General features: G+C 39.3%; 2 protein-coding genes across 2 annotated transcripts in view; both read right to left on the bottom strand.

Annotated features, from left to right (window-relative positions):
• The window catches only part of LOC310938529 (acyl-coenzyme A thioesterase 1-like), a 9149-nt gene extending 1091 nt beyond the window's left edge, over positions 1 to 8058 (bottom strand). The window contains exons 1-11 of the mRNA XM_083903045.1: positions 7869 to 8058; positions 6495 to 6708; positions 5318 to 5417; positions 4576 to 4760; positions 3364 to 3527; positions 3162 to 3281; positions 1739 to 1815; positions 1562 to 1655; positions 1405 to 1485; positions 1162 to 1300; positions 1 to 157 (exon numbers count right to left, since the gene is read on the bottom strand). The exon at positions 1 to 157 is cut by the window's left edge and continues 1091 nt beyond it. Coding sequence (XP_083759171.1) covers positions 33 to 157; positions 1162 to 1300; positions 1405 to 1485; positions 1562 to 1655; positions 1739 to 1815; positions 3162 to 3281; positions 3364 to 3527; positions 4576 to 4760; positions 5318 to 5417; positions 6495 to 6705 — 1296 coding nt within the window. The 5' untranslated portion in view covers positions 6706 to 6708; positions 7869 to 8058 and the 3' untranslated portion in view covers positions 1 to 32. The remainder of the gene's footprint in view (positions 158 to 1161; positions 1301 to 1404; positions 1486 to 1561; positions 1656 to 1738; positions 1816 to 3161; positions 3282 to 3363; positions 3528 to 4575; positions 4761 to 5317; positions 5418 to 6494; positions 6709 to 7868) is intronic.
• A 9813-nt stretch (positions 8059 to 17871) lies between these two features.
• On the bottom strand, positions 17872 to 22315 carry LOC310938328 (arg8-vasotocin receptor-like; the record flags this gene model as incomplete). Its single annotated transcript, XM_083902821.1, has 2 exons — positions 17872 to 18161; positions 21370 to 22315. 2 exons carry the CDS (start codon positions 22313 to 22315, stop codon positions 17872 to 17874), a joined length of 1236 nt encoding a protein of 411 aa, XP_083758947.1.
• Between the last annotated feature and the right edge of the window lie 5185 nt (positions 22316 to 27500).

The following is a 27500-nucleotide window of genomic DNA, read 5'->3' as shown; positions in this document are numbered from 1 at the left end:
CCAGCAGGCCTTGCTGATGCTAACGTCTTAGCTCACAGCTTAGCTTTGGGACACTGGTTGCCGTAGAGATGCTGCTGCAGGAAGCTCAGGATCTTCCTCCAGGAATCTTCCTGAGCGTCCGAGTGCGGTTTGGTTTGACCGCCCCACAACAGAATGACTGCAACGACACGAAGAACACGCCCACCGTTAGCATCGCGGCATTTGAAATGGAAAAGTAAGTACAGACGTAATTATGAACGGGTCGTGATTGGGTTCACGATCACGAGCTTTCAGCAGTTCAGTTGCTAAGCTATCTGTCTATCTTGCTATAAGTTAGTTGCTGTTTAACTAAGCTAGCTGTCTATCTAACGATTAGTTAGCTGCTATCTAGCTAAGCTAGCTGTCTATCTAGTTATTAGTTAGTTGCCATCTATCTAAGCTAGCTGTCTATCTAACTATTAATTAGCTGGCTGTCTATCTCGCTATTAGTTTGTTAGCTATCTGGTTAAGATAGCGGTCTATCTAGCTATTTGTTAGTTGCTATCTCGCTATTAGTTATGTGCCATCTATCTAATCTAGCTGTCTAGCTAGCTATTAGTTAGTTGCTAAGCTGTCTAGCTAGCTTTTAGTCAATTGCTATCTAACTAAGCTATCGGTCTATCTAACGATTAGTTAGTTGCTATCTAGCTAAGCTAGCTGTCTGTCTAACCATTAGTTAGTTGGCTGTCTATCTAGCTATTAGTTAGTTGCTATCTATCTAAGCTAGCTGTCTGTTTAACTATTAGTTAGTTGGCTGTCTATCCAGCTATTAGTTAGTGAGCTATCTAGTTAAGATAGCTGTCTATCTAGCTATTAGTTAGTGGCTATCTCGCTTAGGTAGCTCTCTATCTAGCTATTAGATAGGTGCTAGCTGTCTATCTAACTATTAGTTAGTTGCTATTAGCTAGCTAGCTATTAACTTTAATCACATAGTAAAAAAAAAGGTTTATTACAGCCACACGGTTCCATATAAGGACATAAAAGTCATAAACCAGCGTTCAAACGTTGGTAAACTCTAGAAAGTTCTGATTTCAGTTTTGGTTTTTAGTGTGCGCCAAAGTAACGCAGTTTTAAAGGGACGTTGGATTTATTTCTAAGGTTTTTCAATGCTCATGAGCAGTTTGTACGTACGTACGTCTGTACCTTTTTGTTTGTCCTGTATCATGAAGTTCGACGCTCTGAAGTGAGGCGAGAACGGCGGCTCGATCAGGTGTCCGGCGTCGGGATAATCCAGTCTGGTCAACAGGTGCTCTTTCCCCGCTGCTCGCATCCTCCGAGCGATCTGAGCGTCCAACAAACAAAAAGACATCGTTGAGATCGCTGTAAAAACATTGATTTTCTTTATTCAGTCGCTCAATCTAGCTCTTTGTTCGCGTTTATACTCACGTCGTCAGCCATTTCTGTCGAGGGCCAGTTCTGATCATCAACACCGTTCACCATCATCAAAGGACAACTCATTTTCCCAACCTGTCACGAGAAACAGCTTTAAAAAAGACGTAAAAAAAACCAAAAAAAACGCGATCAAGTATTTGTCTTTACTTACGTCCACCAGCTTGGACTCGTCCTCCAGGATGGGTAAAGCCATGTCCCTCCAGATGTAGTGGTTGTTCTCGTCCAAACGCATCCCCGCTGGATTCCTGTCATTGCACGCCGATGCGGTTAGTAAACAAACGTTTTTTCATCATTAAAAAAAACGTTACCAACAAACACGTTTACCTACCCGATAAACTCCAGGGGGCTCCCACTGATGTTCCTCCCACTGCAGTGGTTGCTGCCGATGCAAATACAGACGCGAGGCTGAAACACAAACTTACAGTTAGCTAGTTAGCGGAGATGGTGTTGGTCATTTTTAGTATCGGCTAAGCTGAACCTCCTCAGTCGTGCTAGAACTGTATAATGTAAAAAGCTCATGCTGCTTTTTGTGATGCTAGGTGTACCCATGGAGCATATCTAGCTCGCCATCTTGTTATTAGTTAGCTGGCTATCTAGCTAAGCTAAGCTAAGCTAGCTGTCTATCTAGCTATTCATTCGTTGTTCAGCTAGCTGTCTATCCAGCTATTAGTTTGTTGGCTATCTTGCTAAGCCAGCTGTCTATCTAGCTATTAGTTAGTTGCTAAGCAAGCTGTCTAACTAGATATGTTAGTAGCTATCTAGCTACGCTATCTGTCTATCTAGCTATTCGTTAGTTGCTAAGCTATCTCTCTATCTTGCTATAAGTTAGGCGCTATTTAACTAAGCTAGCTGTCTATCTAACAATTAGTAAGTAGCTGTCTAGCTAAGCTACATGTCTATCTAGCTATTAGTTAGTTGTTATCTATTTAAGCTAGCTGTCTGTCTAACTATTAGTTAGTTGACTGTCTATCTAGCTATTAGGTAGTTGCTATCTAGCTAAGCTATCTGTCTATCTAGCTATTCGTTAGTTGTTAAGCTAGCTGTCTATCTTGTGATGTGTTACGGTGTGGTTTTGGTTAGCTAAGGGTTCGGGGGGGTTGGTTATTTAAGGTTAGCGACTGTTCGTCGTTTGGTGGTTGAATACTTTTATTTTTTGGTAAATGTATTAATTGTTAATGGCCGTTGATGTTCTTTTGCTAGTTGGTTGTTGGTTTGGTTACCTGGTGGTTCATAGTTAATTGATTGGTTGGCTACATGGTTGATTTTTTTTTAATTGTAGCTTGGTTAATTGTATGCGAGTTGATTGGTTAATTGTTCGTTTCCTGGTCGTTTGACGATGCGGTTGATAGGTTAACATTTCCTACATTTTATTTGTCATGAATAAACAAAATTTTAGGGGTTTTTCTAGTGCTAATACGTTAACGGCGGTTAATGGTGTTAGCGGCAAAACGAGTCTCTAAAGTGACGCTAAAGTTTAAAAACAGAGGCGCACATACGCAGTACACAGGTACGCTAGTTATTTGTAGCGCTGCTCTTTTCCTTTAATAAACAGACCGCTCCAGTTCCACTGTAGGCTAACGCTAACGGCGCTCAAGCAGCTAACGGAGCTAACTGGTAAACGGTGACTGGATTCTGGTGTCGCGGCAAGCAAACATGACGTCACGCGCGTCTTTTTTGGGTAAATGTGCGTTAACGTTGACGCCGCTAACTTTTTTTATCCGACGCTTCGATAACATTCCATGAAAGTTCACCTGGACACTTTTGCTCTCCGCTGCCAAAGACACAGCCAAACTGGAGCCGAGGGAAAGACCAAATATTCCGACTCTGTCCGCCATCACCCGAGGATGTTCCTGGATGATGTTAAACGCCGTCTGTGCACGAAAGAACCAGAAAAGATCTTGAATGTGAATCCTCGCGGTGAAGAGTCCGGATCCAGAAGTCAACGACACAAACCTCAAAGTAGCTGTACTCCAGATCCTTGGACTTCAGCTCTCCGGGCTTGAAGTACTCCAGCGCCAGGGCGACGTAACCGTGACACGCCAGCAGGGCGGCGCGGTACTCGTGTAGACCGCCACCACCGCCCCACATGTCCAAGAGGCCGGGGAACGGACCTGGACCTGAGGAAGAGGAGGAGGACGAAGAAGAAACATCCACACTTTAAAATTGCATACAGTGCTGATGTCTGAGTATCCCAGCGATCTGATTGGTTGATAATAAAAAGTGTTGTCAGAAGCCGGAGTCACGTCTCATAGCATAGCACTGGCCCCGGCTAACGTTGACGCAAAGTTAGAAGGTTAAACCAGCACAAATTTTTTTTACGTAACATGCTCACAAACCGGATGTTACACCGGTTTTGTAGCTGGAGTTTTGTAAAATTTGAAAGATTAGCTAAAAACAAAAACAGCAAAATCTCACACTGAAATGTGTTCATAAACGCAGAAAAACGCGTAAAAAAACATGCGTTAAAGTTGCTAATTTAACCACAGAGTATCTTAGCTATCCAACTAAGCTAGCTAGCTGTCTAGCTATTAGTTAGTTGCTATCTAACTAAGCTAGCTGTCTATCTAGCTATTAATTAGTTGCTATCTAACTAAGCTAGCTGTCTATCTAGCTATTAATTAGTTGCTATCTAACTAAGCTAGCTGTCTATCTAGCTATTAATTAGTTGCTATCTAACTAAGCTAGTTGTCTATCAACTATTAGTTAATTGCCATCTAACTAAGCTAGCTGTCTATCTAGCTATTAGTTAGTTGCTATTTAACTAAGCTAGCTGTCTATCTAGCTATTGGTTAGTTGCCATCTAACTAAGCTAGCTGTCTATCTAGTTATTAGTTAGTTGTCATATAACTAAGCTAGCTGTCAATCTAGCTATTGTTTAGTTGCCATCTAACTAAGCTAGCTGTCTACTGCTGTTTACTGGAAAAACCAGTGAACGTCTCACAGATGTTTTTAACTGAAACTTAAAACCTCCCAACTTTATTAATCAATTTTGAATCGATCAAATATTTTTGATATCACACGACCCAATGTTTATAAAAAATGACATAATTTTTTTTTTCAGGTAAAAACTAAAATATTTTTCAGAATTTTATGCAGATACTTAAATATTGAACATTAACCACGTTCTACGAAGGTGAAAACGTCTCTGTTGAGCTTTAACTTCACCTGGAGGCAGAAACAGAGTTCCTCTCACTCCTCTCTCCCTGACGTCAATCCTCTGGACGCCCGGCGCCACGTACCAGCGCTCGATGAGCACCGAGGCCAGAGGGGGGCGCTCTCTGAAGCCCTCGTGTTCGCCGTGCACCGAGACGTGGAAGAGCAGCGGCGTGCAGACGTTCTTCTTTCTCAACCTGACAGAGAGGACACAACGTTTGGATTCAACAGCCCTGAAGATAAACATCTGTTTAGGAAAACTCGTACAATTTTATGCGATTTTCGTGTTGCTACGATCAACGGCCTCAGACAAGTTCGTTCAGTTACGAAACTTGCAAAACGCCAAATCCAAGATGGCCGACTTCCCGTCGAGTCGAGGTCATGGTCCCAAGAGGATTTTTTTGTTCGTCTTGGGCCGAACGATGTTCCCAACGAATTTCGTGAAATTCGGCGCAACTACATTATCGGCCGCTCCACAGGCACCTGACCTGAGGGTGGTGCTACTGAGCCATTCTGCATTGGTTTTTTCGCAATTCTATGATTTTATCGCATTTTTCGGCAGTTCAGATTATCACAAATAATAAAAATACACAAATTAATTTACGCAATAGAGAAAAACCTTTACAAACATTATGTTTAATTGTCTTTTTTAAAGATACTAGTGACTCTAAAATGGTACATTTGAACAGTTACAGTGTTTTTATTGTGTCAATAATGACGGAAACTGACTTGGTGAAGCTGCAGATTTCGTTACCTGAGGCCAGTGCGACTTCCTGGGACCGGACGCAAACTCCACAACAAACCCATGGGTTCGACTCCCGAGTACGTTCCCCCAAAACTCATGTCCTGTGAAACTGCAACAACAGAAGAACAATAATAAAAACTCACAGTCACGATCGAGCCCTAACCCCACGTAACACAAATTTCATGTATTTCTTTACGTTTACGTTAAAGCTTTAAAAAAAGTGGACTTATTTCCTGCCATTTTAACCAGAGCCGTTTCTTGCTATATGTGGACTATGCGGCTGCATAGGGCCCCACAGCCACCAGGGGGCCCCCAAACTGCCAGTTCAGACTCCTATTTCATTATATTTTTGAGCATTAAAAGTACCGTTTGCATGTTTTGGATGCATTCATTATGCATATATTTGCAAAGCATGCAAGTGTTTGTGGGGTAATCAGAAAAAGTTAGGAACATCTACCTCGAGGTTTGAAAAAATAGGGGCCCCTAAATAGTATCTCGCACAGGGCCCCCAAACAGCAGAATCAGTTAGGCCCTGATTTTAACGTTAAATTTGTCGGAGCGCTGAGGCCACGCCTTTTAATGTAGGTAAAATCCTTTGACAACTTTCAATCATTAACATCGTCGAGAACATATGGACCAAGTTTGACGCAGCTAGCTAAAACGTGTTGTTCAAATGCGTAGACTAGCCATTTTTGTTTTCCCAAAATGGCCGACTTCTGGGTGGGCGGAGCTAATGGAAGTACATTGGAAATTTGTTTAGAATCATGAGAGCAACACGTTTACCAAGTTTGGTGAAAATCGGAACAACGATGTGTGACTTAGACGCGATAGAAAAAAAATCAAAAATTTAGCATTTAACGCAATTTTGGCCACTGTAAAAAAATTCCCCAAAAATTCCTCAAGAAACTTTGGAATAAGCCTGACGAGACTTTTTTCTTACCATGACCTGACTTCTGGGGGGCGCTTTAGAGCCCTGGGGCTACGAACGGGTTAGTGCCCTATTCCATTATCGCAATTTACACCGATCCATCCTCCGTGCCAAATTTCAAGAGTTTTTATGCGCATTAACCCCCTCAGGAATTAGCGCAATGTCAGAGAAACTAAATTATAATCTCAACAGGAACAACGGGTTCCTCGCACTCGGTGTCGGGAACCTGTCGGGTTCTTCAGGAGAAGCAGAACCCACCACAGACGACTCCTCGGTGGTCACTGACGTAGTGAGCGTAAGCTTCCCAGTCGTCGCCGTCGTCGGAGTGATGGAGCGAGCGCACGGTGACCGGAGAACCAGGGGGAAGGTTCTCCACCAGCACCTGGATCTTCTCGTCCACCAGAGCCCGAGAGGGGGCCACGCGGAGAACCGGGGGGGCCACGCGGAGAACGGGGGGGGCCGGAGACATCGTCTGTGGAGACACGAGAATAACCATCCATAGAAGATACCAAACTTTGTTTTGAGTCTCTTTTTCCCTTCCATTTTTAAAAAAAATAACAGATATTATATTTAAAAAATGCTGAACGTAATTCATATCCATTATTTGTTATAATTGACAAATTGTTTGGTTCAGAAAATGTAGAAAAATATTGATCAGTGTTTGTCAAACTCTGGAAATTATGATATTCTCAAACTAAAATGAATTATTTGTTTTATGGAGCAAAGAAACCAGGAAAATGTTCACATTTAAGAAGCAGAAAAAAAGAACAAACTGGTTTTAATTATTAAAAAAAACAAAAAAACACTTAACAGATTAATCAATAATCAACAACGTTGACAATACATTTAACTAACTATTAAAAATCAATGAATCATTGCTAATAAGTTCAATTATTTGTATTTTGAAGATAAAACGATTAAACTTAATATTTATAAGTGTACTTTGGGATATTCATGTAACTTCACCAATATATTTTACACACTGGACCTTTATCACAGATTAAACACATAATCTCTGTTAAAAACCCTTTGTTTAATACAGTTTTAGCGACTTAGTAACATTTATTATGTTTGTGACAACAACTGAAAAACATTAATTTCTTCACAACAATAAGATTTATGCGTCTATTTAAACATAAATGCTAATATTTATGACTTTTCATTCACAATGAATTTCGCGCTGTGTAATCACAAACAGTTGTGCCTTACAGGACTCCGTACAGTGCTGACGTCAGAGTTTCCCAGCGATCTGATTGGTTAATAGTTAATGTTGACGGAAGCCGGAGTCACGTCTCATAGCATAGCATAGGCCGCGGCTAACGTGTAAGAAAAGTTAGCAAAGTTAGCAGGTAAAACCGGTTCAAACCGGGTTAAACCAACACGGAACCGACACGGTGACACGTACGTCAACAAGCTCAAGAACCGGAAGTTACACTGATTTCGTAGGCGGAAGTTAATTTGAAACATAGAGGTACAGTTATGTAAAGTTTGAGAGATTAGCTAAAAAAACAACAACAACAACCGACAGTTCACATTCAAATGTGTTCGTAAACGCAGAAAAACACGTAAAAAAAAAACTACGCGTTATAAAACGCAGCGAACGTCTCACAGCTGTTTTTAAATGAAACTCACCGACGTGTGCTGAGGTCGTGCTGCGTTCAAGGTCCAACTTCAAAACAAGTAAATAAATAAATAAACAAACGCAACGGAAGTGAACGTCGTTCAACGCGAACTAAACTAAACTTTCAGAAACTACGGCGAGACTTTTTCACGTCACTGACGCAAGAAAAATCCGGGAAAACTAAATAAATAAATCCTCACATTTTTCTTCTTCCTTCACCCGCGAGACACAGAAGAATGTCGGGAGCGCGCATAACGAGGTCGAGCGAGCGCGCCCACGAGGCTGTTTAAAAACCTCCCAACTTTATTCATCGATCGAATATGTTTGATATACAATGTTTATTTAATAAAAAAATACAAATGAACAGTTTTTAACGATTTTTTTTTAGGGGAAAACTAAAATATTTTTCAGAATTTGATGTAAGAAACTAGTAAATTTAAATAAACAATATATTTTATGATGACACTTAAAATGAGATACCAAAAATATACTATAATATTGCGATACTGAGTCCACGATAGGATATTTATCGCAATATTTTTCCTCCTCATAACATACTAATTCAATTTAGATCATGCAGAATTTTTAACATTACGTTAATGACATGTATTTATTTATAGAGTTAAACTATACAATTTACTTCATAAACTGTCATCATTTTAGTAAAAGGACAAAAAACGAGACAAAATATAAAAATAAGAGAAAATCAAAGTGACTCACGGAGTTTGACGTGACGACGATTCACAGCTGAGACGCTGGAGTGAACTTTAAACACACTGTGATAACAACTGAGTGAACCTTCACACACACACACTGAGTGAATGAGTGTGTGTGAAGTCATAAACCAGGTCACATTCACTACGACCTCTGATTACATCACATTTAAAAATCACGTGTTCCTGTGACGTTTAATTTGTTTACAAACGCGTTTGAAAGGTAAACGTCGTCGTGGTTACAGATTATTCATCATATACGATGTTTCTCTTCAGCGTTACGTCATAAAAGTCTTAAATATAAGCGGAAAAAGCACAACCTGGACAGTGGATGAGGTCAAAGGTCAAAGGTTAAAGTCCTTTAAAGAACAATACTTTTTCCCCCACTTTTGTGCCGGCCATGTTTGATTTATTTAAATTTCATCTTAAAATACTTAATAAAACATTTGTTGGCACCTATTTTTATTTGAAACTGTTGAAATATTTAAAAACATATGTGTGGTAGTTATTTGTAACTTCTTTATTATCACTTATTTATATATGTGTTTATCTTCAAATGTGCAGAAATAGAATAGAATAGATTTTAATTTTTCACTGTAAAACATAACATTACTTATAAATACACACAAAAATACAGTAAAATATATTTATAAATACACAAAACATGCATTCAAATATATTTATTAGACACAAATACAGTAAAATATGTTTATAAATACACAAAAATACAGTAAAAATATATTAATTAATGCACAAAATGCAGTAAAATATAATTATAAATACACAAAATACAGTAAAATCCATTTATAAATACACAAAAATGCAGTAAAATATATTTATAAATACACAAAATACAGTAAAATACATTTATAAGTAGACAAAAGTACAGTAAATATATTTATAAATACACAAAATACAGTGAAATACATTTATAAGTAGACAAAATACAGTAAAATATATTTATAAGTAGACAAAATACAGTAAAATGCATTTATAAATACACAAAAATGCAGTAAAATATATTTATAAATACACAAAATACAGTAAAATACAATTACAAGTAGACAAAATACAGTAAAATACATTTATAAGTAGATTAAGATTAAGATTAAGATTAAGATTAAGATTTTTTAAGATTAAGAACCCTTTAAGTCCCGCAAGGGGAAATTCAATTCTGCAGTGAGTTAGTGAACACACACAGCACACAGTGAGGTGGAGAACATGCTAACCCAGCGCAGTGAGCTGCCATGCCAGTGAGCGGCGCTCGGGGAGCAGTGAGGGGGTTAGGTGCCTTGCTCAACAGCACTTCAGCTGCGGACTGGTCGGGGATTGAACCGACTACCTTCCGGTCTCGAGCTCGAAGCCCTAACCACTAGGCCACAGCTGCCCAAAACAGTAATATTTATGTATGAGTAGACAAAATAGAGTAAAATACAATTACAAGTAGACAAAACACAGTAAAATTTATGTATAAGTAGACAAAATACAGTAAAATGTATTTATTAGTAGACAAAGGTACAGTAAAATATATTTATAAATACACAAAATACACTACAAATGTACTTGTAAGACAAAAATAGAGATAAAAGATATAATAAAATGTATATATATATATGTATATATATTTATATATACATATATATAGACTGGATATGTGAAAAGCAGCAGTTGAAGTGTGTTTTTCATAAACATCATTTATTCTGTAGATAATAAATAAACTGTGGTCATTAAACGCTGCAGTTGCTGTGTTTGTCCACTAGAGCGCGCTGTTCTCCACATAATCTTTACTTCAGGGGCGTCAATCAAAAAAGCTTCAAGTGTCAATCAAATATTTTCATATTTTCCTCGTTTGCGCACATTTATTAGTGTAATTTGTCGCTTTTATTTATGTTTATTGAAAGAAACGTGATTTTTTTTGTTGCCTTTTATTTCTCCTTCGTTCGTCTAATCCCCTAATCCACCATAATCTGATTTTATTGATCGTTTCTGCTGTCGAGTGTTGGTCTCAGGTCACCTGAGCCGTCACTTTCTATATCTGTGATCATCATCATCATCATCATCATCATCATCATCATCATCATCATCATCATAAACACATAAACGCCCACACAGGAAGCCTCACATCACATGATGTGATTATGTCTCTCTGTCTGTGGACACTGTGTCCGCACTGTGTTCTCACACTGATGGTGATATTGATTCATCAGGGCCTGAGCCATGGAGGTCATGGGCTCCACAGCGCCCCCTAAGGTGAAAGGCGAAATAGAGTTCCGTCGATTTTCGCGAAACTGGGTGGGGAGGTGTTATAGACCGAGACGAACAAAAAAGTCGACCGTAACCGTGGCCGCAACTCAACAGGAAGTCCGCCATTTTGAATTTTGGTGTCCATTTTGGGCGATTTGCACCCTACGTAAATGAGCAAACTCGTCCGAGCACGTTTGTCGTATTGACTTAAAAAAAAAAACATGCCAATTTATAGTAGACACAGGTTTTGTGGATTCGAAACATCGTAACCACGGCAATCCTCAGTGTTTTGACGAATTTCGAACCATTTGCCACCAAACAGGAAGTGCCCTATGACTTCGGCATACATTGAGTTCCACCGAATTTCACGAAACTGGGTGGGAAGGTGTTATAGACCAAGACGAACAAAAAAGTCAACCGTAACCGTGGCCGCAACTCAACAGGAAGTCGGCCATTTTGAATTTTGGCGTCCATTTTTGCTTTTCCATTCAGGATTGTCGAGTTATGACAGTTGCAGAATTGTGTCTTTAAAGATAATAAATGCATTTTTTTAACAGCTTCATATGTTCATAAGTGGTTTAAAATGACATTGCACGTTCTTACAGACTCTGTATATACAGATAATGGATGAAAACAGTTTAAACACAACTCTATTACAGATACTTAAATACATCTAAAGTTCTACACACTGCGTTGGCTCATTCTCTTCAGCGTGACTTTGTGTTTGTCGCTGTTTCTCGTCACAGGGAGAGAGATTACAGTGTTTTTGTTGTTTTCCAGGTGTTTGTTATTCCAGAGGCTTCAGCCTCAGGAAAAACACTTGAAATAATCTGGGAATGTTTTCGTTACGAGACGTCTGGAAAAAAACGACCGAGCGGCGGCGTCTTATCAGCTTTTTCAGTCGCAGACTAAACCTCCTGCAAACACACGCGTGTGTGTGTGTGTGTGTGTGTGTGTGTGTGAGCCGTGTTTAAGTTAAACATCAGGCGACTCAGCGAGATCAGACCTCGTGGTTCTGGTCCTGATTATCCTCATGCTGTCACTCATGTTTCAGGCCACAGGAAACTGTTTCTGCCTGAATTCAATTCAAAGAAGTGAATCTATAAACATCAGAGGAAACATTGTAGGAAACATTATAGGAAACATTACAGGAAACATAGGAAACATTGTAGGAAACATTGTAGGAAACATTATAGGAAACATTAAAAGAAACATAGGAAACAGGAAATTACAGGAAACATTAAAGGAAACATTATAGGACTATGTTTTCTGTTTCCTTTAATGTTTAATAATTTGTTCCAATGTTTCCTATAAAGTTTCCTATAATGTTTCCTGTTTCCTTTAATGTTTCTCAATCACGTTTCCTTTAGTGTTTCCTATAACGTGTATAAATGTTTCCAATATAGGAAACATTAAAAGAAACATTGGAGGAAACATGATCATAATCTGAAGCTGTTTACCATCTGAACGTGTGTGTGTGTGTGTGTGTGTGTGTGTGTGTGTGTGTGTGTAATCCAAACAGCAACTGTGACTGAAGACAAAAGCTCTGACAGTAATAAACTATCCACTGGTTCATTATCTCAATAACAACATGAAGAACATTGATTTTTCCGTCCTCGTCCTGTGAGTAACTTATGTAATCTGTGCAGAACGCTTCTGTTAAACTGAATTTATTTGTCTGTGTTTTAATAGTTGTTGTTGTTTACAGAGCGACACACACGTTAATCTCCAGAAAAACACACACACACACACACACCAGAGCCAGAGCAGGGAACCAGGAAACGTGGAAGAGCTAAATGGAATTCAGCCGTCCTCCATTTTGTTAGCTACACCTGTGTGCCGTGACGTCACAAACAAAATGGCCGCCGCCGCGAGTGCCGCGAACACAAACCGAACCAAACCAAAACAGTCAAAAGTGTCTCAACTAATGTCATTAATGTCATAAAAACAGTGAATAATGATCATTGACGGTATTATCGCCGACACCGAGGATTATTGAGCAACATATTACCGGAGAATACAGAAGAACTCATCACTGCTGTCTACAAGCCACAGGTTTGTTCGTTTTCCTTCTATTTGTTGATATTGTTTGGCAACTTCACCATGAAACATGTGCCGAGTTAGCCTTTATCATTCACAAATCGCGTTTAACTTATATGAGTTTAAATAAATATCCCTTAATTCCTGCAATACTGAAGTGAACCTTAAATTGACGATATTCTCAGGCAGGTTCTGAAGCGTCTTTCCCCCTCCGCCTTTCAGCGCGATTAGTCTAATTATTTCACCGAGTATCTTCATATTTAAATTCGTAAAATGTCCGTTATGTTTCATATTTACATTTATTTTATACAAAAGTAGTTTTAAGTCAACCAGTGACTCACTATTCTGGAATATTCTGGTCCACGAACAAGCTAGCTGTTGTTTACATGTTAAAATATTAGCTTTACAGGAGCTAACGGGTGAATTCTGGTTTATTTACACGGGATTTCATTAGCTTTTCCCTCTGTTTGAAGCCTTCATGCTCAGCTAAGTTAGCCATAGCTTTGTGTTTACTTTGTCATGTCTTCTCAGTCATACGTCCACTTAGGATTTGACGATTTATTATTGTTAATTTATCTAAATGAACAGAAATATTCACGTAAATGATGTAGAATAGTGTTTTGCCATTCATTCATTCATGTTTATTAATAATGTGTATGATTTCCAGATAAAATATTGAACAGAATTTTGAAATGTGACCTTATTTTTAAGTGTTAATTATATTAAATTAGCAACTATAATAATTTAACATTAATTGAACCTCCCCATCCTCTGGTTTAAAAACTTTTCATGAATGCCTCTCACTGTTTAACGCATCATATACTTTAATTTCTATGTAAAGTCCTAATTTTTGAAGTAACGAAACAGAAAAGCGTACTTTATATGTATGATTTTAAATGTAAATACTCAAGTAAATGACCTGAAATGTCCTTATGTGTAGTATTATAGTAAAGAATGTAGTCCAGTTACTTTCCTGCCACTGAGAATGTGGTAAATCTCGAAGGCCCCTCAACATCAGTGGGGGTTTAACTCTGGCTTGAATTATGCTGCTGAAGATGTGTTTTTGTGTGTTTTTGTGTGCGTTTCCTCAGCTGTTTCACATTATCTCCGCCGTTACCTCGCTCAGTCGTGTTACCCCCCCCCCCCCCCCCCACCACACCGGGGTCGACGTCCTGCGGCGTCTGCTGAAGCTCGGTGTGTGAGCCACGTGTTTGTTTAACTTCACGCCAAAGACCGTCAGACAAAAGCCGTGTTCACAGGTTCCTCACTGTTTTTCTCGTGCGTACGTCAGGATGTATTTGGTTAAAGTCGGGATAAAATAAGCTCTCATCACTGGCAGGTATTTCACCAAACTACAACTAAATCACCACGGTGTACTGGGCTCAAATACCAGAATATAGTAAACTAAAACCTGGATTAAAAACAGTACAGGAATAAAACCTGGATTAAAAACAGTATGTACAGAATTAAAAACAGTATGTACAGGAATAAAACCTGGATTAAAAACAGTATGTACAGGAATAAAACCTGGATTAAAAACAGTATATCCAGGACTAAATCCTGGATTAAAAACAGTATATACAGGACTAAAACCTGGATTAAAAATAACACTATGTAAATCAAGTCTAAATCCAGAATTAAGATACAAGTATACTGATCTGTAACCAAGACAAAAATGCAAGGATATATTGGACTAAAATCAGGAAATAAATATTGATATACAAAAAGCTAAACGTAAGAGTACAATAACTGTATGCTGGGCTAAAATCAGGACTAAAATACAAGTATACTGATCTAAAACCTGGACTAAAATACCTGTATGTACTGGGATAAAACCAAGGACAAATAACAATATATACTCAGCTTAAACCTGCACTAAAATACTAGTATACTGGGTTGGAAGTTACCCAGATTAAACAAAGCATACCGAGGTAAAGACAGAGTTAAAATACAAACTAAAACAACGACTAAAATAACAAAGCATACTGGTATATTTTGACTTCAACAAGTACTAAAACGCTGGCAATAAATCAGCCTCAGATAAAGAAAAAGAACTCATTGAAAACTCAAGGACATGGTGGCCTCAGGTGAAAAGTGTTGCTAAGATACTTGCAATAATATCAAAGAACCACCAAACACAGAGTAAACGCTCCAGTAAATGTGACGGTGAAAACACAGCTCATCACTGAAGCCCGTCAGTGAACCTCTGATGTGACGAGGTCAGAAACGACCGAGGGGGGAAAACCCGTTCATCTTCATGTTTGTGTCTGGAAGGCAGCTAGCTTAAAACCGACCACTTTATCTCACTGATTACAAACCTTTATTAAACCGTCGCTCAGGTTCAGCTAACAACGCCGACGTCTCCGGGGACAGAACTTCCTGTCAAGAACTTAATCAAAATCTCTCAGGATGAAGAAGTGTGTGCGCACCATAACGACTCTCGCCCACAGCCACCGGCTCGTTTGAGGCATCGATAACATTAAGAGTTACAGCCTCGGCTTCAGTCCTGCTCATTAGTTTTTAATGCTTTTATTTCTCCCTTTTCATTTCAGAGCGGCCGAGGTGGGCAGCTCTCGAGTCAGAGATGAGAATGGAATGGTCCGCCCACCTGCTCTGCTGCTCTGCTGCTCTGCGACCACATGAAACGAGACCTGGCTTTCTCAATGAACCCTCTTTCGCAACGCAAGTACAAAAACAAACTGTTTATTTACAGACGTGTTGTTACAGACGTACAGAAAAGCATGTTTTACAGCACTTGATTCGACTGAATAGACACGACAGCCGTCTCAAACGTTGTGGTGCCCTCTTGTGGCCAAATTCTGCAGCAGCGTCTGGGTATAAATAAGTCAAATATGACTTTACGGAATGTCTCGTTTAGGTTATGTCACGATGTTATCATGACATTTGCGCCGCAATACGACGTTATCACGATATTTACATCACAATGCGATATTATCACGGTATTTAAGTCACAATAGGATATTATCACGATATTTAAGTCACAATACGATATTAGCACGGTATGTACGTCACGATATTATCACGATATTTAAGTCACAATATGATGTAGTCACGGTATTTATGTCACAATATATTATCCAAATATTTAAGTCATAATACGATATTATGAAGATATTTACGGCACAATATTATCCCTATATTTAAGTCACAATACAATATTATCACGGTATTTACGTCATATCACAATATTCAAGTCACAATACGATATTAGCAAGATATTTACGTCACAATATTATCACGATATTTGAGATGCAATACGATATTGGAATTTTTTGTTTCCTTGTAGCCTCGTATGCAAACCAGTGGAGTCGCCCCCTTGTGGCGGTTCAAAAACATTACAGGTTCCAGACACTTAATGGACCCAGAAACAGTCGAGAGCAATATGTGAAGATACAAATAATGACGTTTATTTTTATTTACAGTATGTGCAGTATAAATATATTCGAACAATATACAGACAGTATATATATATATATATATATATGTATAACATACATGAAACATCTTTACAACAGCGTCCCAGTACAAAGCAGTGCACTTTTTAAACATTTATAAGCAAAATGCAAACAGTATTATACACAAAGTCATCTTTTTATTAAGTTTGTGTTGACGATATGATGCGTAAACTTCATTAAACCTTTTTAATATTACATGAGTAAGTGCGAGTTTTGTGCGAGTTTTGTACGACAAACGCGAACAGCAGCAACAATATAAATGAAACGGACGTATCGTTACGTCAACAGTTTCTGAATACGATTAACGGCTACGTTGGAGAATTCTAAACGTAAGCGCGTAAACAATGTCGTGTTTGGTTAGCGAGCTAAAATGTTCACATTTAAGAAGCTGAAAAATCACAGATACTTGATTTAATTGTAAACAAAAAATAGCTGTCGATTCGTTCAGACGACTCTTTCTCTCAGTAAGTGGTGGAGACCAAACATGGAGGTAAAAGAGAGCCGACACTAGGTGGCGACACGCGAGCGCGACATTTTTCGCGGGTTTTTGTCGCAGCTGGATGTGGAAATGAGCTAATTTCTTTCACAATGTTAACATTAAAAAGTGATCATGTGATCGACATCACAGTCATTTCACATGTTAAATCACACATTATTAATTACACTTTGACGGCTTATTTATATCTGATTTTTCTAAATCACAGAAATTAACATTTTTCCTCCGATTTTTAAAAGAAACCATGTTTTAAACATCGTTTTGCCTTTATTTGTTTGTTTTCTACGCGACTGATGTTTAAAGGCGCCATATGTAAGAATGTGGCCAAAAACTGTTACTACATCCAAATTCAAAACACCGAGGTCTTTTAGGTTTCGTTTTTCTGACGTAACTGGCAACCCGTGGTTGCTCTGCAGCCGAGACTCTACTGACTGCAGTGATTGGTAGACGGCGGTAGGTGGCGCCACATGACGCCAAAACATGATTTCGAAACATAAACATGATTTGCAGTCTGCAAAAATATTTTTTTTAATACAAATATTTTGTCTGTGCTGTTGTTGTTGGTGAGTTCAGTTTGTTATTTGAACATTGTTCCTGAGTCTCTGTGACAGATTAGGATTAGGATGTTATGGCCAGTTGCTTTAGATTTATTACATAATGCACCTTTAAATCTAAAAAAAAAACTTGTAAACCTACCTTGGTTATTTTTAAAGTGTGACGTACATGAGGTCTCACGGCAGATGCAAAACAGTGACATGTGCGTTTAAATAAGAACGTAGATTATATACAGCGTCACAAACATCCTCCTCGCTCTGCAGCAGATTGTCCGGTTCCTCTGGTAATCTGGCAGGAAACACGGCCACGGAGACGTCGCGCGAAAGCCCGGTAGTTTCCTCAGTGCGTGGACGGACGCTCACGTTTAACCACATAAAAGCTCAGGTTCAAGTGCCTGGATCCGTTTGTAAGAAAACAAAGCCAGGAGTAAGCGTTTTCCGCTCCGGATCGGACCTCGCCGTACGTCTTATCGCGTCCTTCTCCGGGAGGGTCAGGACGTTCCTGCGACCCGAGGACAGTTCCTGGGCACGGGGTTCGAGTCCCTGAAGGGCTCGGAGAGAACCCGAGAGCCCTGCTGGCGGGTCAGCAGCGTGGTGCGGCGGATGCTGCTGTCCGAGTCCTGGTGCCTGAAGCCGGTCCGGAGGCGGCGGCGGCAGCACGGCAGCGTGCGGGCGAAGTCCGAGAGGAGGTGGCCGCTGAAGATCATGTAGATCCAGGGGTTGCAGCAGCTGTTGAGGCTGGCGAGCAGCGCCGACAGAGTCACGATGGTGTTCTCAGAGTCTGCGCAGGAGGGGGGGGGGAACAGAAGAGGATTTATGACGCACCCTCTAATCCAGTGTTTCCCAACCCTGGTCCTCAGGGGACACTGTCCTACCATGTTTTAGATGTTGCCCTGTTTTTTTTTCTAATCATTTAATGTTTCAACTTAAAAAAATAATAATTCGAAAATGTTATGTTTCAACTTTCGTCAAAAAAAAAAAAATCTTAACATTTTATGTTTTAATTTTGGTCATTTAGAAAAAAAAGTTATTTCAATTTTTTTTCAAAAAAAATAATGTTTCAACTTTTGACAGATTTTCTTCAAAAAAATAATGTTTCAACTTTTGTAAAAAAAAAAAAAAAATTTAATCTAATGTTTCAACTTTTGTAAAAAAAAATCTAAAATTTTATCTTTAACTTTTGTCATTTAAAAAAAAAAGGTGAGATTTAAAAAAAAAAAGAAAAAGTAATGTTTCAACTTTTGTTAAAAAATGTAATGTTTCATGTGAGTCAGGTGTTTTTGGAGCAGGGCAACATCTAAAACATGGCAGGGCAGAGTTCCCTGACGACCGGGGTTGGGAAACACTGCTCTAATCTGACTGTGTATTCTTAATCCTCCTGCGGCAAATTTACAACAGGATTATAAGTCACACTGTGAGTCATGGATCTAATAAACAAGTCAAATATGATGCACGCCGTATGACTGCGACAATTCACCGATTAGTAATCGGTTACTGAACTAAGTTGCTAAGTGAGCTAAAATCACTGGTTTTTCTCTATGGCCTTTGGTGTGGGAGAGTGAGTGGTTTAAAAAATGACAAAAGGTTCAATGTATTATAGTCTAACGTATCTTAAGAACATGTTCACGCCTTTATTTCACTGTTAGACAGACTTTTCCAACAGGAAACTCTCACACACCAAACCCCATAGAGAAAACCAGTGATTTTAGCTCACAGGGACACAGGAGCTGCTGGTCTGCTGCTGCCTCGTGTGGTCACTTTGTGTCACTGAAGTACATCCAAATTAAAGATTTTTAATGCCGAATTTTACACAATAAGACATAGTAAGTTAGTGATGGAGGCAGCAGTGGATCAACAGCTCCTGTGAACTCCTGTGTCTCTGTGATGTTAAAATCACCGGTTTTCTCTATGGGCTTTGGTGTGATTGGAAAAACTGATTTAATTCACAACAACAAAGGAGTCACTGGATAAAATCTGTCACTTTTACCCTACAATGTCTTAAAGATCGTGTTCACGTCTTTATTTCACTGTTAGACAGACTTTAACAACAGGAAACTGAAGTTTGTAAACCACTCACTCTCCCACACCAAAGTCCATAGAGTAAACCAGTGATTTTCACATCACAGTGACACAGGAGTTCACAGGAGTTGTTGATCCACTGCTGCCTCCGTCACTAACTTACAATGTCTTATTTTGTCAATTCTGCTTTAAAAATCCCACATTTTGATGTATTTTAGTGACACAAAGTGACCACACGAGGCAGCAGTAGACCAGCAACTCCTGTGTCCCCGTGAGCTAAAACCACTGGTTTTCTCTATGGGCTTTGGTGTGGGAGAGTGAGTGAACTTTTAACTTTTAAATTCATTTTCTCGTTGTATTTGGATTTAAGATGCTGCTGCTGCTTCCTCTGAGATGAAATTCTTCAGCTGGACGAGCAGCTCACTCAGACATTCACAGACCTTAGAAGCCTCTCAGATTAAAACTCATATCCTCGCCTCCATCAAATGAAAACCACTGACTTCACTTTTTAATATAAAATTCCACATATTTATCTCATGCCCACTTCTCCACTAACAGCCAAACACCAGCAGTGTCGACTCATCTTCAGGGATAAGTTAGTCATCTTGATATTTGGCCTCAGTGACACATTTGCATCACATAATCTCCACTTTTCAGGATCATTATCCTTATTAAACTCTGTGAAAGTGGAAATATTGTAACTGGAAACTTTTTTAATAACACATTTAATGTGTCCAGTCATTTCACAGTCGGTCTGAGCTGTGATAATTAATGACAGCTGCAGGGCTGAGTCATTTTCACAGGTTTTTGTCAAACTTTAATACCAGTTTAGTTATTATCTAATGCAAAATGCTGATCCTGTCACCTGTACATGATGATAACTTTTAAATATATGAAGTATTTATTCATATTATTGAGTAAAAAAAACATGAAGATGAAGCTAAAAGGACAAAGAAAAAAATAAATGTCTGGAATTCTGACTTTAATCTCAGAATTCTGACTTTCTTCTTTGAATTCCGACTTTCTGGTTTTAATCTCAGATGTCGGTCTGAATTCTGGAATTCTGACTTTCTTCTCAGAATTCTGTTTTCCTGACTTTAATCTCAGAATTCAGATTTTAATCTCTGAATTCAGGTATTCTGACTTTTTCCTCAGAATTCTGACATTTTTCTCAGAACTCTGACTTTCATCTGAGAATTCCGGGATTGTGAATTTCTTCTCAGAATTCTGACTTTAATCTCAGAAATATGGAATTCTGACAGTTTTTCTCAGAATTATGACTTTAAACTCAGAATTCCAGAATTGTGGAATTCTGACTTTCTTCTCAGGATTCTGTCCTCCTGACTCTCAGAATTCTGACTTTAATCTCTGAATTCAGGTATTCTGACTTTTTCCTCAGAATTTTGACTTTTTTCTCAGAACTCTGACTTTAATCTCAGAATTTTGGGATTGTGAATTCCTTCTCAGAATTCTGGAATTCTGACTTTTTTCTTCAGAACTCTCTCAGACTCTTTCTTCTCAGATATCCGTCTTCCTGACTTTAATCTCAGAATTCCGGGTTTGTGATTTTCTTCTCAGAATTCCGACTTTCTGACTTTAATCTCAGAAATCGGTCTGAATTCTGGAATTCTGACTTTCTTCTCAGGATTCTATCTTGGTGACTCTCAGGATTCTGTCTTCCTGACTCTCAGAATTCTGACTTTAATCTCTGAATTCAGGTATTCTGACTTTTTCTCAGAATGTTGACTTTTTTCTCAGAACTCGACTAATCTCAGAATACCGGGATTGTGAATTTCTTCTCAGAGTTCTGACTCTAATCTCAGAATTATGGGATTCTGCTTTTCTCAGAATTCTGACTTTAATCTCAGAATTCATGCCGTTTTTTTCCCCCAGTTTTTTCTTATCCCCAAAAACAAAGTGTCTTAATTTTAAAAGTCAGGGGTCAAAAAAGAAAAAGGCGGGAAACTCACCGACCCACGCGGAAGTCTCGTCCCACACGGACCACATCTGCACGGCGAAGAACGGCGCCCAGCAAACCACGTAGGCCACCACGATCACGAAGGTCATCTTCACCGTGCGCAGTTTGGCGCGCGAGATGGTGCTGACGCTGCTGACCGACTCCCGGCCCAGGATCCGGCTCTTCGTGGCCTCCGCCACCGCGCCCGCGATCTTCCGGCGCGTCTTGTACTTGAGGTTCGTCCGGATCGCGCGGCAGATGAAGCCGTAGCAGAGCACCAGCACGAGCACGGGCACGAGGAAGATCCCCGCCGTGATCCAGGTGATGTAGGCGCGCGTGCCCCACGGCTCGACGAAGCGGCCCCAGCAGTCGTAGACCGCGGAGCCCGGGTGCACCTCGCTCAGGGAGAAGATGAAGTACTGCGGGCTGCTCAGGACCAGACTCGCCAGCCACGTGCCGCCGATCATCAAGTACGCTCGCTGCGTGGGCTTCTGCAGCGTCTGCAGCGGGTGACAGATGGCGATGTAGCGGTCCACGGTCATCATCACCATCATGTAGGCGGACGCGAACATGCCCAGGACCTGCAGGTGCTTCACGATGCGGCACAGGAAGTCCGGCCCGTAGAAGCGGAACGTGACCTCCCAGCAGAGCTGCGGCAGCACCTGGAAGAACGCGACCACCAGGTCGGCGAGACTCAGGTGCTTCATGAACAGGTGCATGCGCGAGGGCTTGCGCCGCGTGCGCAACATGGCCAGGAGGACGCTGAGGTTCCCCACCACCGCGGCCACGAACGCGAGGCTCAGCACCGTGATCTCGAGCTTGGCCACGTCCTCGTTGCGTCCGAACGGGTCCGAGCTGGAGTTCCTCTTCGCGCTCAGGTCTGCGGCTGCGGCGGCGGCGTCGCCTCCGGTGCAGTTTCCAGCCGTGATGTTGGAGCAGTTCACCGCGGGGAAGAGCATCGTGGTGGATGAGGAGGCGCACGGAGCACCGTCTCCAGGCACCGCAGAGAGTGTCCGTTAAAGTGCTACTGCCGCAACATTCCCGGGAAAAAAAAATGAGCGGCGGGATGAAAGAAGAAGAAGAAGAAAGAAAAGAAGTGATGAAGAAAAAGAAAAACAGAAGAGAGATTTGTTTTCCCCAGCTGTGATCACAGCGTCCAGATCTGAGTGTGAGCGTCTGCTGCTGCTGCTCCGAGCTTTTATAACACACACACACACATGCGCGCACTCACGCGCACACACACACACACACACACATTCTTGTACTTGCTGCATACTGAGGACTGGGTTGCTGACAAAGTGAGGACCAGCATTTCCACTTTATAAATCAACACAATTACAAATATCTACTTCATGAATGACATCTACAAAGAGCAACTGGTTGCAGTACCATAAAATGTCTGCAGGTGGAGCCCCAGAGCAAAAAGGGCTGGAAAACGTTTTCTTTTTTTTTTTTTTGGTCCAAAATTTGCCAAAAACGTCATACTATACTATGTCGACCAAAATCAAAAAAAAAGTTGACCAAAAATTTTTGGTCCAAAATTTGCCAAAAACGTCATACTATACTATGTCGACCAAAAAAAAAAAAAATTGACCAAAAATGTTTTGTACAAAATTTGCCAAAAACGTCATACTATATTAGGTCGACCAAAAAAAATAAAAAACTTGACCAAAAAATGTTGGTCCAAAATTTGACAAAAACGTCATACTATACTTTCGACCAAAATGTAAAAAAAAATTTACCAAAAAATTTTGGTCCAAAATTTGACAACAACGTCATACTATACTGTGTCATCCAAAATTTGATTTTTTTTTTGTTGAAAAAAATAAAAAAATATGTTTTTTTTTTGTTGACAAATTGAGTATAGCATGTTATAGCAACCTGAGGAAGTGATTTCAATGAAAAAGTGAGGACCGGCCAAAATGTCCAGTGGTTAAAAACCCTCACTGGTCCTCAGTATGCTGCAAGTACAAGAACACACACACACACACACATTCCCATTTCCCTCCCACCCGTCAATCAACCAAAAAAAACCCTGCAACACGTTCAACTCTGAATAATCTGATAATAAACACATAATTTAATATAGATTCACGGCTGTAAATCATTTAAGGATCATTTCAGTCTCCGTTTTTTTAATCTTTTTATTGAATTATAATACATTTTATTGCCTTTTTCTCTCACAAACCAGTCCTAAACTCAAGTCATTTCACAGACAAACAGGAATTTGTGGTGGTTTTAAATCACAAAGTCAGTTTTTTTTGTCCACAGTTTCTTTTTTGTTTTGCAGCTGTGAAACCTCCTGTATCTCCACGCCGAGGACGTTTGTTTCCTCGCTCTGTGCTGAGAAAACAAAAACTGTGTCTGTGAGGTCAAAGGTTATCGCCGCGTAAACACAAACACACACACACACACACACACACACACACACACACACACACACACACACACACACACACACACACACACACACAGACACTGAACACAAGGTTACGTTAATATCCAGCACAGGGAACGGGTTAAATCCACACACTCGAGGTTATAAATATATAAATGAAATGGCAAAATTACATTTTCTTAGTCACGAGTGAGTCATCTCTGCCAAGTCGTGACGGGATAATATATACGACGTTATCGCTCATAAAGTGATAAAGTTACTCCTGGTGAATGAGGACTTACAACATACAGTCCTTGTGATTTATTTCTTAAAAATGTGCCACAAGGGGGAGCTGTATGTTAAGTTTCCCTCATGACTTATTATGACTTTATAAAAAGCCAAAAAGGCTGTGACCGTGAGGATTATGTCGCCCCCTGTTGGCCTGGCATGTTTTTGACAGTTTGAGTATTTTGACTATTTTATTTATTTTTCTCTCTTTTAGCTCCATTTTTGGTCTCCACTATATTTTACTTTTTAACTGTATTGTATTTTGAAAACAATGAAAGCTATGCTAGAATATATATATATAAAAAATGTCACGTCCATTTTAAGGTAAATAATTAGTTGCCTTTTGTGTGGAAACATACACATTTACACACATTTACAAGTGTTTATGATGAGTTTAAGTCTCATATTTACACTCTTTTTGCTCTGTTTTTGGTCTCCACCTCCTTTTGATGGACATATTTAAGTCATTAGTTGCTTTTATTTGGACAACACTGTCAGAAAAAGCTGCTTGAAACTAAAATGAGGAAGTATTTTTCTCTCTTTTAGCTTCATTTTTGGTCTCCACCATATTTTTACTCTTGAACCGCTTTTATTTTGAAAACAATGATAACTATGCTGGAATTTATTTCATTTGCGTTTTGTGTGGAAAAAAAAACACATTTACACACATTTACAAGTGTTTATGATGAGTTTAACTCCCATATTTACACTCTTTTTGCTCTGTTTTTGGTCTCCACCTCCTTTTGACGGGCATATTTGAGCGTTTAGCTGCTTTTATTTGGACAGAAAATTATGCTAGAATTTGTCTCATTCGAATTAGTTTCATGTGAATTGGCTTCTTGTCAATTTTGAGTTAAATAATTGACCTGCGTGTCATGTATTTTATGTGAAAATGTTTTGCCAATTTTTTGGTTTCCACCTATTTTTGACGGAAGTTTTGTCAAATGTAAATATTTAATTGCGTGTCTTGTGTTTTGTGTGGAACAAAATGTATGCGTTTTTGGGGACAGTTTTCAAAGTAAAAGCTCCATGTTTGGCTCGGAGAGAAACAAAGCGCTGCGTCCAGACGCTGTAAAAACAACAGGAAGTTAGTTATTGTACTTTCCCGACTTATCAACACGATCTGCAGATGCAGCGGACGCTCGGCTCGGCTCGGCTCGGCTCGCCGGAGCGTTTGAGGAGCAGACTTCATTAAAAACCTCTCGGCGCTCTTCACTGTAAACAAACATCTGTAAACAACCGATAAAAACAACTATAAAGGAACAGAAATAAAGTAATAAAAGTAAAATAAAGTTTACTTGTGTCAAATATAGAGAGGTTTACTGGCAGAAATTAAAAAAACTTTGTTTTAAAGTTTGTTTTTATAAGAGTATAATCCCTTTAAGCCTTAGAATTAGACTTTAAAAATGTATTTTAAACAACGGTCTCGCTCTACGGAGGCGGCCATCTTGTTTCTACAGTGTCTCCGAACGGACAACATTATTACATGAGGAAATAATCCGCCCACATGAAACTAATGCGTTAGACGGTAAATAATAAATCTTTCTTTGCCGTCGTTTATTTTCAATGTTTTTTTACAAACAGGAAATCGCACGATTTCCTCGCTGTGGTACGCGAAGGCCACCGTCGTTTGCTAACGCTAATGCGTTTCTTTTGCAATCTGCCGTTTCGCCATTAGGTGTCACCGATTCTTACACAGTGGACGTTTGCAATCCGAACGCTTTTACGAGCAGGTGCATATTTGATGCACAATACACCTTATATTAATAAGTATTGTTATTAATTATATAGTATTTGATAAGAAACACGGACTAAATCAGCAACAATTTAATATTCAATCTGTTTTATTTTACGCATTTTTTGTCTGGTTATATTTTTGTTAACGCTCTTCTATCACTATTAGATATTACAGATATTAGTTTTTGTTAATCTAATGGTCAAATGTTTAGTCATGTGTTCACGATGCGTTTCAAGGGGTTAAAAACACTTCCTCCCGATTATTTAAAGGTCACTTTTGCTGCACACAGCGGTAATGAAAAATAATAGAATAAAAGGAATGATTATAACTGTAAATGAGAACGCTAGAGTTTAATTAAATTCAGGAAATGGCCTGTGTTTAGTTTGTTTAAAGGTTTGTTCAGTTTTACTGGGATTTACTGCAAAAGTAATTTCCTTTTATTTGCTTTATTCTTTCAGAATAAAACACATACGTTTTAATTTCCTTTACAGTAATTCTAATAATCGTAATAAAAGTCCTCCTCGTCCTCCTCTTCCTCCTCTTCCTCCTCGTCCTCCTGTGGCAGAACTTTATCTTCTAACTCGGGAGTTAAAACACGCCGTCGCTCCTCGCCGCCTTACAAGGCAACAACTGAGAATCTTAATGTTCAATCTATATGCAAACAGCGCGAGCGTCCCAGAGGCGTACGCTTGTTTTCTTTCATGTCGAGTGATTGCGCGTCGGAGTCTGAGCCGTTACATAATGTCGCGGTTAAACAACGTTGGCTCGTAGCCGGCGCTGTCGGCGAGTTCCAGATTTATTACGCCCAGGATTATGAGACCTGTCGGACTCGTGAGGGATTGATGCGTAATCCAGGCTGGTGCTCGCAGTGATAACAACTCAGTCAGAATGTCCAACACATGTGAGATTTGTGCCGTTTCACCTGTTTAAAGTAAAAAAAAATCATCGTTTTCCAGAAAATATCAGCTAACGACTGAATTCGTCTGTCAAAAATGGGTGAAAACCAAACAATTGGCTAAATTTCCTGTCAAAGAATGCACATTTTTCCTCACAAAATACACCACACGCAATCAATTATTTACCTGAAATATGACTTGCATGAACGTAATTCAAATGAGGCAAATTCTAGCATCGTTTTCAAAATAAAAGCAGTTAACGAGTTAACTAATTCCCTCAGAAGGAGGTGGGGACCAAAACCAGAGCAAAAATAGAGTAAATTTTGAAATTTCATGTCAAAGAATGTATAGTTTTTACACAAAATACATCACACACAATCAGTTATTTACCTATAATTACTATACTATATAATTTAACCTATTCTAGCATAATTTTATGCCTAAAATAAAAGCAGCTAAAGACTCTAAATATGTCCATCAGATGGAGGTGGAGACCAAAAATGGAGCTAAAAGAGTGTAAATATTGGATTTAAATTCATTGTAAACGCTTTGTGTAAATGTGTTTTTTTCCACACAAAACACAACTAATTATTTACCTTAAAATGGACGTGACAAAAACATTTGACAAATTCCAGCATAGTTTTCATTGCTTTCAAGAGTAAAATATGGTGGAGACCAAAAATGGAGCGAAAATACTTTCTCCATTTTAAAATGTTATGTCTGACTGACTTTAAAAAAAAAATTGCAAATTTTCCCACAAAATACATGAAATGCAATCTATTATTTACCTTGAAATTCAGACAAAATGAGACAAATACAAGCGAGGTGGAGACCAAAAAACTGAG

The sequence above is a fragment of the Microchirus variegatus genome (assembly GCF_963457635.1).
Source record: "Microchirus variegatus genome assembly, chromosome: 16".
NCBI classification, from domain to species: domain Eukaryota; kingdom Metazoa; phylum Chordata; class Actinopteri; order Pleuronectiformes; family Soleidae; genus Microchirus; species Microchirus variegatus.
This window is presented reverse-complemented; position numbering and strand designations above follow the sequence as displayed.